This window comes from Oncorhynchus clarkii, chromosome 17 (assembly GCF_045791955.1).
Source record: "Oncorhynchus clarkii lewisi isolate Uvic-CL-2024 chromosome 17, UVic_Ocla_1.0, whole genome shotgun sequence".
NCBI classification, from domain to species: domain Eukaryota; kingdom Metazoa; phylum Chordata; class Actinopteri; order Salmoniformes; family Salmonidae; genus Oncorhynchus; species Oncorhynchus clarkii.
In genome coordinates, this window is record NC_092163.1 from 76,803,314 (window position 1) to 76,816,386 (window position 13,073).

The 13,073-nt window shown below is 42.4% G+C and overlaps 1 protein-coding gene across 1 annotated transcript; it reads right to left on the reverse strand.

Moving 5' to 3' along the window:
• Positions 1-769: 769 nt before the first annotated feature.
• On the reverse strand, positions 770-5,291 carry LOC139369937 (Sp7 transcription factor). Its single transcript, XM_071109221.1, has 2 exons — positions 5,196-5,291; positions 770-3,295 (listed from the first exon to the last, which is right to left on the reverse strand). Exons 1-2 carry the CDS (start codon positions 5,214-5,216, stop codon positions 1,943-1,945), a joined length of 1,374 nt encoding a protein of 457 aa, XP_070965322.1. The 5' UTR covers positions 5,217-5,291; the 3' UTR covers positions 770-1,942.
• Positions 5,292-13,073: the final 7,782 nt, after the last annotated feature.

The window sequence follows — 13,073 nt, forward strand, 5'->3', positions numbered from 1 at the left end:
GAGGGATGGAGAGATGAAGGAGAAAGAGAGGGATGGAGAGATGAAAGAGGAAGAGAGGGATGGAGAGATGGAGGAAGAGAGGGATGGAGAGATGAAAGAGGAAGAGAGGGATGGAGAGATGAAGGAGAAAGAGAGGGATGGAGAGATGAAAGAGGAAGAGAGGGATGGAGAGATGGAGGAAGAGAGGGATGGAGAGATGAAAGAGGAAGAGAGGGATGGAGAGATGAAGGAAGAAGAGAGGGAGGGAGAGATGAAGGAGGAAGAGAGGGAGGGAGAGATGAAGGAGGAAGAGAGGCAGGGAGAGGTGAAGGAGGAAGAGAGGGAGGGAGAGATGAAGGAGGAATGGAGGTAGGGAGAGATGAAGGAGGAAGAGAGGCAGGGAGAGGTGAAGGAGGAAGAGAGGGATGGAGAGATGAAGGAGGAATGGAGGTAGGGAGAGATGAAGGAGGAAGAGAGGCAGGGAGAGGTGAAGGAGGAAGAGAGGGATGGAGAGATGAAGGAGGAATGGAGGTAGGGAGAGGTGAAGGAGGAAGAGAGGGAGGGAGAGATGAAGGAGGAAGAGAGGCAGGGAGAGATGAAGGAGGAAGAGAGGCAGGGAGAGATGAAGGAGGAAAGAGAAGAGTTGAACGTGTCAAGTCTATGTAGTATTTTTCCTTTAGACTTTTGGGATCGCTTGCTACCTCTGCAAGATAAACCTTTATGGAATCAAGTGGGGAGATGAGACTTATAGGTTTGGAAAAATAAAAATAACACCAATGAACAAAGTCAATAGCTTTTTTTTTTTTTTACTGAAGCACCATTTCATGTCACGACACTGAAGACATACTCCTATACCAAGCTCATGCTGAATTACGGTTTCCTTATTTAGCTCATTCCACATCCTGCAAAAGTTCCAACTAATATTCTTCATGAAGTTCAATCACAAAATATCAGGAGTTTATTATCCTAAATATCCATCATGCATTGCTGTGATAAACTTTGGACTTTCTTTGAAGACGTGAACATATACCATCTGATTTCTACCTTAATTTAATCGGTGTGTCTTAATTAATATTATTGTTGTAAGTGTCATTTTCATTACAGTTGGAAAAAAAAGTTTAGCAACAAATTAGAAAAAGGGCAGAAAAATAACACACCTGACATTACAGCAATAAAGTACCTAAAGGAAGAACGCCTTCATCACTGTCAACGTGGCAGGTGTGCAGACTTCACAATAGAATAGTTATGTAGAAAATAGTTAGCAGAAACAATTCATTTCAAGATCTATAAATACATCTTCCAACACGATAGCACCGACAACATCACCGTGGTTATAATCAATAAATAAAAGAAGAAAATTATAATCTTAATTTACTAAATTATCAATGGCTTTATCTTGCCATTATTATCCAACAATGCACTGCCTGAAAAATGCACGATAATCTTTAATGCTTATAATTTAAAAACATAAATTAGATTATTTGTGTAAATCTAAAATTAAATAAGACATGATAGGAAGCGCACAGACTCAAATCCCAAAACAAGACGTACCCGATATCAGAGACTGGTTCTTACTGAGACAATAATGTACCATAGCAAAGCAATGATCCACTACGTCCCTCATACTACATACACACATTTTCTTCTTGTTTTTTCCCCCTCTGATCTTACAGATTGAATTTAGTGGTTTGTTTTACTGAAAATTAAGAAATTGTGTGTGTGTGTGTGTGTGTGTGAAGTCCACAGAATGGGTATTTCCTGACCAGCCTGGCCAGTTATCTTGAAAGTCATTACAAACTATGTCAAATGCATCCTTTGACAATTAATGCCAAAACGCGTGGGCAGCATGTACAAATACTAAATAATGCTGTTTGTTTTTAGATATATAGTAAACTTTGCACCACAACGGTGCCACACTAACTGAACAAAACATCTCTATAAGACCACAACACATACGCTGAAGTTAAATCTCCAGCAGTCCACTGCTGGTCTCTACCCCGTTGGCTGAGCCAGTCTTCTCCTCTCCGTTGGTAGTCGTCTCACTAGGGACGTTGTTATTCTGCACGGCCGTGTTGAGGTTATTGGGGTCTGCCGTCTCCTCGTTGTTCCTGGGGTCCTGGGCCTCTCCCTCCCCGGTCTTGGCCTGCTGCAGGGCAGACTCTGCGTGGGTCTTCTGGTGCTTGCTGAGGTGGTCGCTGCGGGTGAATCTCTTGTTACACAGCAGGCAGGTGAACTTCTTCTCCCGGGTGTGCGTGCGGACATGCCTCTCCAGCTCGTCGGAACGTGTGAAACGTTTCCCACAGAACAGCCAGTTGCAGACGAAAGGTCTCTCCCCAGTGTGCCAGCGGAGGTGGGCCTTGAGATGCGAGGCTTTACCATAGACCTTCCCACAGCCCGGGATGTGGCAGCTATGAACGGGCTTCTTCCTCAGGGATGCAGCCGAGGCTCCAAGCCGCTCCAGCTCCTGGCAGTTGGGACAGTCACAGTTGGACCGGCCAGTGGTGGTTCCCCCACCGTAACCCCGTGATCCACCCGCAGGCTTCAGGCCCATCTGATTCTCCATCAGCCCCCCGCCAGACACCGGCTTGGGCTTGTACATGTCCTGAGGCAGCATGTGCTGGGAGGACTGGAGGAGGTGTGATGTGGACCCCAGGCCCACCGAGGGGTACTGAGCTGGGTTCAGAGAGGTGAAGTCAGAGGTGTAGCTGGGCAGCTGGGGGCTGAGGGAGGCTTGGGGAGGGACGGGTTGGAGGGAGCCCTGGAGGCCGTCGGACTGGGGCTGGGCGGCACTCAGCCAGTTGGTATTTGGGTGGACGTCCCACCAGGAGGACGTGGTGTTGGAGGGGGCGGCGGTGATGCCGGGGTGGATGCCTGCCTTGTACCAGGAGCCGTAGGGGTGAGTCATGTCCAGGGAGGTGTAGACGCTGGTCAGGCAGTCGGCCGTGGCGTGGGCCTTGGACACCAGCAGGGACTGGTCCTGGCCCTGGGACATGGAGGTCTGGAAGGAGTGGGAGAAGGGGTTGTACTCGGACGTATACCCCCCAGAGGATGGAGGAGGGCTGCCAGTGGGTGTGAGTAACCCCCCCGCTGAGCTGAAGGAACCAGTGTAGGAGTTCTCCATGCTCTCTCCTCCTCCTCTGCTGTTCCTCTGTCCCTGGAGCTCTGAGCTCATGGTGTACTGCTTCTTGACTGTAGCGGTGCTGCCGGGGCCGGCCTTGCCCGGGGTGGCTGAGTCCCTCACCGGGCTGGTGCTGCCAAACTTGTTGCAGGTAGCGGTTAGCATAGCAAGAGGACTGGAACCATAGCGAGCTTCCTCCTAGAAGGGAGAGGAGACAAGAGAGATCAGACAGAGGAAATGGCTGCTGCTGCTTCTGTCAGTGTCTAATCACAACAGTATGGTAGGCTGTTGCTTTCCCCTATACATTGGTCACAGAACAGAGGAGATTTACTTTGGTTTCAGTTCATTTCAAATTACATTTGTGTTGATGAAAATATATGCCTGCTTGTTTCGGAAAACAGACAGAATAATTCAATAAAAAGGGAAAATAGGAATTAAATGTGACAAAACTCTATCTGAATAATGTACATTTAAAAACACTGTTTATGTCAACTAAATTGTTCCCAGCAACAGTATTGTTGTCAGTTGAAATCTTGCCAAACATGTTAGTCCTGAATGGTCACCATGACATTTGAAACGGTTTGATTTATTTATACCCTTTCAACAATTTTCCACAAACTGACTCTCTCCTCATTGTCCTGTCTTAACATTTTATAAAGATGTGTCAATCACCAGATTAAGATTATTCGAACAACAATGCAACTACCTTTGAAGAGCTCGTATTGAGCAGGTCTTGCATTAGGCTACATGGCCTTAATCCTATAATTTGAGATCAGCGTGTTTAAATGGGACAAACGCGCAGATCAAATCAACAGGAGATTTGCTCCAATATCCAATTTACACGCGCATCTCAGGACAAGAGCCAGCCAAAGTTGTATAGTGCACATACAGTAGGCTGATATTTCAGCATGTGGTGGACCTAGCCAATGCGTATTAGATCTATGTCTACTCGTGTATATGGACAGAGATTTATTCTATTGCTGAAAGTACGTTTTCCCAAAAATTACACAACACTGTCAACTGATACAAGTTATTCCACGCAAGACCATTTAAGGCCTCTAGTCTCGTCCTTAAAGCAGTAACAAAGTCCCTAATCACCAGCTAGCACCCGGAGGCAACACACCGGGGTTGAGTTGAGGGGTGGATTTCCTCCGTCTGCCTGCGAAGCGCCTGCGGTGGATTTAGCGTATCCTGTTGCTGTGGCTCCTGTTTCCAGGTTAATTGCACTCAATCACAGAGATAAAGAGTTAACTGCGGCTGTAATGCGTTTTTTGTTCAATACCCCCCCCCCCCCCCCTTGCGTTTTAACTTGTATGTCCTCCGCGATATAGTGTTGATGACCCGCGGAAATGTAATGATTATGTAATTGCAGTGGAACCCAAGTCTACTGTACCAACATCTTCTTATTGGGAGAGGTTTGGCGAGAGATTGCGTTTCGTGTTGATTTGGCTGTGGACTGATTTGTCAGGCATATACCATTTCATCCAGTCTGTCTACCAATCAGTAGGTCAGACCACACTTTTCTATATGAATTATATTTGATGTTAACCTGTTATTCACTCATTCGAAGTCCCATTTATTTCTTATATCAACTCATATGTTTGTTATGATAACCAACGGGCGTAAAGGTAACTTTATAATTGGATATGTCGGCTAGCGTGGCATATTGGTCTTGGACTGAGGCTGACTATAGAATACATGCCATTAATATGCGTTAAAGTACATACCCTTTGTTTTTATGTTTTGGATAAAACCCAATATAAATGACATAGGCTATGGTATACTTTTAGTCCAAATGTTCAGTTACGCACATCGTTTCTGACAGATGGAGAGACAAATATCATATTTTAGACTACATATTTTACCGCAATCAAATCGTGTTTTATGAAAGCATATTGTCAAATGTCAACAGTGCAACCGTTCTTTCTCCGTTTGAACATTGAACAGTAACTCTGATCCTTCAGAGTCAGAGTCTACGCGCGTGCCCATAGTAACCTCAGACAAAACAGTAGCCTAATTCTGCTGGAAAATACAAATGGCGCGTAACTGTAAAACAACTTAAAGTTAACTTAAAAACACAAACAAGTATATTCCATACCTCCAGAATAGATGCGGCCATCCCTGGGAAACAAAATCCCAAGAGTAGATAGTTAAGTCGGTTCTCTTCTCTGCTCGCAGTCCCGGGACAGTTTGAGAGAACTCCGGCATGAGCGCACAGACGTATTTGGAGAGGCAGAGATCCCGCCCCTTAATTATAGGGTCCCGCGCTCTTTGAAGATTCGTTGAAAGCCAATAAAGGAGAGAGGGAATGAAAGGGGATGGAGGGCATGGGAGTAGAAACCATCCCACCTCCCCAAATGCACATTGACAAATCCAGATTCATCTTTGGGAAATGGGTGGTTGAGTGGCTATTATGAATGAATTAAGTATTCAATAATTGTCAGGTAATTTACACTCTATTGGCGTCAAAGCTCCCAGTTTGCTCAGTCGGCTACTCAGTCAGGTTCACTATTTCTTGTTCTTCCAGCATCAGCATCATTATAGGCCTTTAGGTATAATATAGCCTACACATAATATAATATAGCCTACACATAATATAATATAGCCTACATATAATATAATACAGCCTACATATAATATAGCCCACCTGCTAATATTAGGCCTAATGTTGACGATCTTTGGCGATAATGATGTAACGAGAAGGATCCCTTTTCTTTTGGCGATCGCGTGCGTTATGGTCTCCCTTACTCCCACTACTTCCCTACTGTACCTCTTAAAATTAATAATACGATTAGATATAGGCAAATTCTCCATTAAAATAACGCTGTTATAATAGTCAGATAATGATGTAAAGCTGCTTGCCTTTCGATAGGTTATTATTGTCGTGACACTGTCGCACACAGTAACATGCTGGCCACGAATAAATCAATAAATTAAACTGGCAGGGCCTGCGGTTAGAACACAGATTTTATTGTTTGGTTTTTAACCGTCTGTCTCTGTTTTCAATATTCTGAAGTGCAGTTAAATGTCTTTTGTAGGCATTAGTTGTAATGGTTTGAAAGGATTCAAACTGTTCGAAATGACGAAGAAATAAAACAAATTAAAGAAATGATTATCACGTCAAATCAAATGAATTCTGACCGCAACTTTTACAACGAAGCTAGTTTGTTTCCTCTTGTAAGAAAAGCACCGATGATTCAAATAGCTCGACTTACATTTGGAAATATTTAGCCTACTTTACTCCCGACACAGCTGTATTTAAATCCCTCTTCAGATCTGTTTTAAGCGACTCTATTTCTCAGTGATTTTATTTGATCATTCATTGCGCAAAATGCTGTCATACTGTAGGGCCTACCTCAAACAAAACCACTGGCTTTCTTGAAACTCCTATATTTTATAGAGCGTAATTTGTACCACCTGGCATGACCCACTTTTATTAACTTCGATTGATATTCATACTTGAATTACATTTTTTTTTACGGTATATAAGGCCTACAAATAACGATAGCGACGCAACTATGTTTAGGCTAGAAAGAGGGGAGATTGAGATGGTTTGTTAAGATTTTCAGATTGTAATTTGAAATGTTTGTAATTTGAAACGTAGGCTAATTACCAGTGCAATTCTGACGAGCGAGTGCGTTCATTTAAAATGCGTCTATTTTAGCCACCAGCAACGTCTTTAGTCTCACGGGTTGTGTGCTCGCTCCATCCCTCAGAGCCCCCTTTGTGTTGCTGCAAATCGCAACCGTGCGCTATTATTTAACAGGTCTTTAATCACTATCTTATTAAATAAGTGTGTTTGGTAAATGCAGTAGCATTTGTTTTTTCAAGATGACCACTTTGCCAAATGATCAGCTTTGGTATATAAACATTTAAAAAAATGGATCAATACGATTATAAGAATAAACATGCATCACTTAAATGAGAAAGCGGGGTGAAAACCTGACACCATATAACAGTTCACAATTCTCCCGCAGAGAATAGTCTGAGCCTGGGACGTGTCTATGAGAATAACTGTTATTGACCTACAGTAGTAGTACACCCAAGAGCAAAGAGAGGGCCTGGACACTGAACGAGTTAAACAACAACACAGACAGGCCACGGTAAAACAACATGTTACATATCTGCATAGCTGTGATTCAACATAACAGATGACAATAAAGGACTTGATGAAGTTAATACCCCCCCCCCCCCCCCCACCCTCCATCTTCGCTATCATGCTGAATCTGACATGATTTCAATGGAGATAAGACAGGTATACTCTGTGTTTAATGTACTGTAAATACCCCTGTGCTTGTACTGAAGGTTATATTAGCCGCATTGATTAGTCTGTATTTACTGGAGAAATAAACAGTAGGCTAGTCTTAGTTTCAGTAGTGTCCTACCAACCTAAACCCTGGTCTTAGTTTCAGTAGTCTCCTACTAACCTAAACCCTGGTCTTAGTTTCAGTAGTCTCCTACTAACCTAAACCCTGGTCTTAGTTTCAGTAGTCTCCTACTAACCTAAACCCTGGTCTTAGTTTCAGTAGTCTCCTACTAACCTAAACCCTGGTCTTAGTTTCAGTAGTCTCCTACTAACCTAAACCCTGGTCTTAGTTTCAGTAGTCTCCTACTAACCGAAACCCTGGTCTTAGTTTCCAGCGTCCTTGTGGGCGTTTCTTTTCTCAAAACGAGAGAACAGAAGATTAAAATTGTTGTCAAAAAATAAACATATAATTTGAGTCCTTATTTTCTTCCTCAATTACAAGGCATGGTCAGAGGACAGCTTGTCTTCAGGAGAGTCTGGCCCTCACATGAACACACCACTATATTTAGCAGTCTGCTCTCCAACTGACCTTAAACTCTTTATTTTCTTACAGCAACCAGAGGCAGTGGATATGAACACACACACACGCATGCACACACACACAAGCACGCATGCACGCACACACACACACACACACGCACTCCACATATACACACACATAGAAGTAGCGCACAAATATTATTTAAAAAAAAACGTGTAAATAACATTCTAATGCCCCACATATATCCATCATACGTGGCAAACAAAACTCCTGACGCTCTGGGGAGTTTTCCTCTCCTCTCATTAACATAACATGGCCTGTAAAGCAGTGTTTCTCATTTAACTTGGTTTCCTTTTCTTTTCTCTGATCATTAATACTGGCTGTTTTACATTAAAGTGAAATGAGAGGGTAAGTTACAGCATCTATACAAGTAACAAGTGGAAGTGTTGCTAAGTGGACTCAACGGTCTGCTTTCTGCACTTTTATAGGAGTTTTGAGTAATCTAAAATCTCTGGTGTGTTCCCATTTACAGTTCCCTTCAAACACCAGTCAGTCAGCCAGTCTGCCAGTCAGTCAGTCAGTCAGTCAGCCAGTCAGCTAGTCAGTCAGCCAGCCAGCCAGTCAGTCAGTCAGTCTGCTAGTCAGTCAGCTAGTCAGCCAGTCAGCCAGCCAGCCAGTCAGTCAGTCAGTCAGTCTGCTATAATTAGAGACTGTGTTAAGCATTTAACAGCCTCTCCAGAAAGCTGGTTCAGTTTTATTTTCTATTTTTGAATGTGGGGTTTGAGTTTTAGGGGTAGGGTCAAATCTGTGGGTGTTAAGGTAGGCAATAAGGAGGGGAGAGGTCGGGATACAGCAATAAAGAGTTGGATTTCCACTGAAAATATCTGATTGAATTTAACATTTATTGGTAACCATAAAACCATCAACAAGAAATTGTCAAGATTGAAGTTGCTCACAGATTCAGAGCAACATAAAGCTTCTTCTTATCGCTAATTTGACAGTGGAAGTTAGATCTAGTTTTCTTTGACAGTGGAAGATAGATCTAGTCTTATTTGACAGTGAAGATAGATCTAGTCTTATTTGACAGTGGAAGATAGATCTAGTCTTATTTGACAGTGGAAGATAGATCTAGTCTTATTTGACAGTGGAAGATAGATCTAGTCTTATTTGACAGTGAAGATAGATCTAGTCTTATTTGACAGTGAAGATAGATTTAGTCTTATTTGACAGTGGAAGTTAGAACTAGTCTTATTTGACAGTGGAAGATAGATCTAGTCTTATTTGACAGTGGAAGATAGATCTAGTCTTATTTGACAGTGGAAGATAGATATAGTCTTATTTGACAGTGGAAGATAGATCTAGTCTTATTTGACAGTGGAAGATAGATATAGTCTTATTTGACAGTGGAAGATAGATCTAGTCTTATTTGACAGTGGAAGATAGATCTAGTCTTATTTGACAGTGGAAGATAGATCTAGTCTTATTTGACAGTGGAAGATAGATCTAGTCTTATTTGACAGTGGAAGATAGATCTAGTCTTATTTGACAGTGGAAGATAGATCTAGTCTTATTTGACAGTGGAAGATAGATCTAGTCTTATTTGTCATAAGCCTCTTGTATGTATTTACAGTGTTATGATAAAGTATTTGCCCCCTTTCTGCTGTTTCTCTACTTTTGCATATTTTTGATACTGAATGTTATCAGATCTTCAACCAAAACCTAATATTAGATACAGGAAACCTGAGAGAACAAATAACACAACAATTACATACTTATTTTGTTTATTTCATAAACAAAATTATGCAACACTAAATGTCCCTATATGATAAATACAATTACTCTCCCACTCATAGTCAATAACTGGTTTTGCCACCTTTAACTGCAATGACACCAACCAAACGCTTCCTGTAGTTGTTGATCAGTCTCTCAGATCGCTGTGGAGGAATTTTGGCCCACTCTTCCATACAGAAATGCTTTAACTCAGCGACATTTGTGAGTTTTCAAGCATGAATTGCTTGTTTCAAGTACTGCCACAACATCTCAATTGACTTTGACTAGGCCATTCCAAAATAACACATTTGTTGCTTTTTAGACATTTTTATGTAGACTTGATTGTGTGTTTTGGGTCATTGTCTTGCTGCATGACCCAGCTGCACTTCAGCTTCAGGCCTGACTCCTGTAGAATTCTCTGATACAGAGCAGAATTCATGGTTCCTTACTATTAAGGCAAGTCGTCCAGGTCCTGAGGCAGCAAAGCATCCCCAAACCATCCCACTGCTGACCCCAAACCATCCTAATGCCACCACCATGCTGGACCCCAAACCATCACACTACCCCCACCATGGAATGTGGAATGTGTGTTTGGTTTTCGCCAGGCATAATGTATGTATAATTTTATGTATTTTTTATTTTACCTTTATTTAACTAGGTAAGTCAGTTAAGAACAAATTCTTATTTTCTAGGAACAGTGGGTTAACTGCCTGTTCAGGGGGCAGAACGACAGATTTGTACCTTGTCAGCTCGGGGGTTTGAACTTGCAACCTTCCGGTTACTAGTCCAACGCTCTAACCACTAGGCTACCCTGCCGCCCCAAATATGTATGTATGTTTACAATGCAAAGGGGCAGAATAGGGATATGACAATATTCCATTCAGGGAATCTATCCCGATTCTGAAACTAACTAATCACATGCCAGCATGTCTGTCTGCAAATACATGGTCTTGCTTCTACATCTTCCATGCTGCATACACCAAATGGCTTTAACTGTTTTTTTGCATTGGTTGAATTAGATGAACTAGATGTCATTATGGCATTAGGAACAGCTGCCAACTGTACTTAGTGAATCAGAAGGGAAATCAATGGAAGATCACTCTCTCTCTCTCTCTGGGTAATGCATTTAACTTCACATTCCTCCCTGGGTCTGTAGCCCTCAGAAAATTAACAATGTTTATAATACTGCAATGGAGAGGGAAAATTGAAATTATTAGATGTGTTTTACTTGCCTGGTGATGGAAATGTGGTGATACAGAACCAGGGTCAGGGACAGAAGGAGTTTTTGCCTTGCAGGCAATATGACTGGGTTATTTTCCTACTCTGTGTGGTCAACGGATCAGAGGCATGTCAACGGAAAACGAGAGAGAATGAGACAGAGATGGAGGGAGAGAGAGAGAGAGAGAGAGAGAGAGAGAGAGAGGAAGAGGGATGAGAGAGAGGGAATATTTAAGATATGGCAAGGAATACTGAAACATTAATTATGTTACATAACAATAGGCAGTGGTATTCATATTAAAAATGATTGATATTAAGCTATAGTTACTTACACTCCTTGATCGTAGATTTGTGTGCAGCTGAACAATATAGCTTTGACCCAATGAATATGAATCATTGCTTGCAATTAAATGCTGAGTTTGTCTGTATCTAGTCTACAGCATGTCGGTGGTTTCCTCTAATGTAACAATGTAACCACCAGACTGCATGTCAACCAGTGGCACAATGTGATCAGTCAACAGGCACGTTGGTGATCATCAGTCATCTCCATAGACAGAAAGTCTTAAAAGTGATCCCCACCACCCCCACTAGAAATGTAACCAAGTGGGTGTAGAGAATGTGGTGTATGGGTCAGTACCACTCAATACTATTGGTCCACTGGGATATAACTATAGGCTTTAGGACGAACCAGAGGCATGGTTACTGGTCATCAAACAAGTCTAGTTCATTCCTTTACAGGCGACGCAATCAGACAACGGAGACATGCTGAATGTAGTGGAGGCTATTATATAGACTATTACATACAACAAAAAATATGTTTTTTTACAAACACTGATATACTTCATTACGTCACCTTCTAACACAGCCTCCTTCTTTCTATACACACGCTGAAGGGTAGTCTATAATCTGTCTGTCTGGGTCTGGGTACTGGGGACAGTCAGAAAGAGGACAGGACCAAAGGCTCTATCTACTCTGCTATAGAGCTTTACTGCTGGGGGGGGGGGCAACCATCAAATCCCTGAATCAATGTTTAGTTGTAAAGTAACAATGTGTACCTACACTGTTATTACACTGTACCTGCCTATGTAACTGCCGTGTTAAGTTTTAGGGACATTAACAGCACCAAGAAATCTTTTTTTTTTGAGAGAGAGCGTCTGTGACATCAAGCACTGATGAAACACCTCGTTATAAAACTTCCAAGAAAAAAACCCACAACGACAGAGGAGGAAAAGGGGGAGACACGTGCAAAAAAAATAAAAAAATAAAAAATTGGGGACACCACAATAAAAAGAAAGACGGGAGTCTGGGTGGTGGGGTGTGTGTGTGTGTGTGTGTGTGTGTGTGTGTGTGTGTGTGTGTGTGTGCGTGCCTTGCGCCGTGTCTTTCATGTGATCTGTGTCATTATGACTTGAATCCTTCTGAACAATTAGCTACCACTTGATCTTTCATGTTGACTGTTTTAATGGAGTCTTCATGGGCCTATATGAGAGGAGGCTGAGTAGCCCAATGGGGTGGTGTGGTGGGGTGGGGTAGCCCAGCCCACCTTCCCCCAGGATGGGTAGTGGTAGTACCGGGTGCTGGATGCCCCCAGACCCACAGCTGCTGAGGTTTGGCTTTGGAGCTCATTACCCCCGACTGGAGGGCTGCCAAACGGGAGGGGAGGTTTCAGACTAAATTGGGGTTTTCTTTTTTGGTTATTTTATTTGGTATTGGTCAGAGATCTTACTGCATACAACATGATCTGTTCCATGTGTGGTAGCAGGCAGCCCCTCTCCTCATTGGTTGGTCCTTGTCCTGGAAACAACTTCCTATATGTGTGCATGTGTGCGTGTGTGTGTGTGTGTGTGTGTGTGTGTGTGTGTGTGTGTGTGTGTTTGAATTAATATTCCAGTGTAAAGTAATAGTATTATAAAAGTATTTTTTAAATCTGATAGACCGTTCTGATTATAAAAAATAAGACATTTCGGAGAATGAGTCGAGAGATTTAAATCTATTGTAGTTTGCTGTTGCCATGGCGTCCAAAAACTCCAGAGCACGAAATAGTTTTAACATTCAATGATTCAGTGAAATGTAGGGATTTCTCTATCGATGCCGAACGACTTCTAGTGCCAGGCCTCTCTACAGAGATATAGTTCTGTGTACTCTATTAAACTGCATGTATGATGTGAATACGAACTACTTCTAGTGCCAGGCCTCTCTAC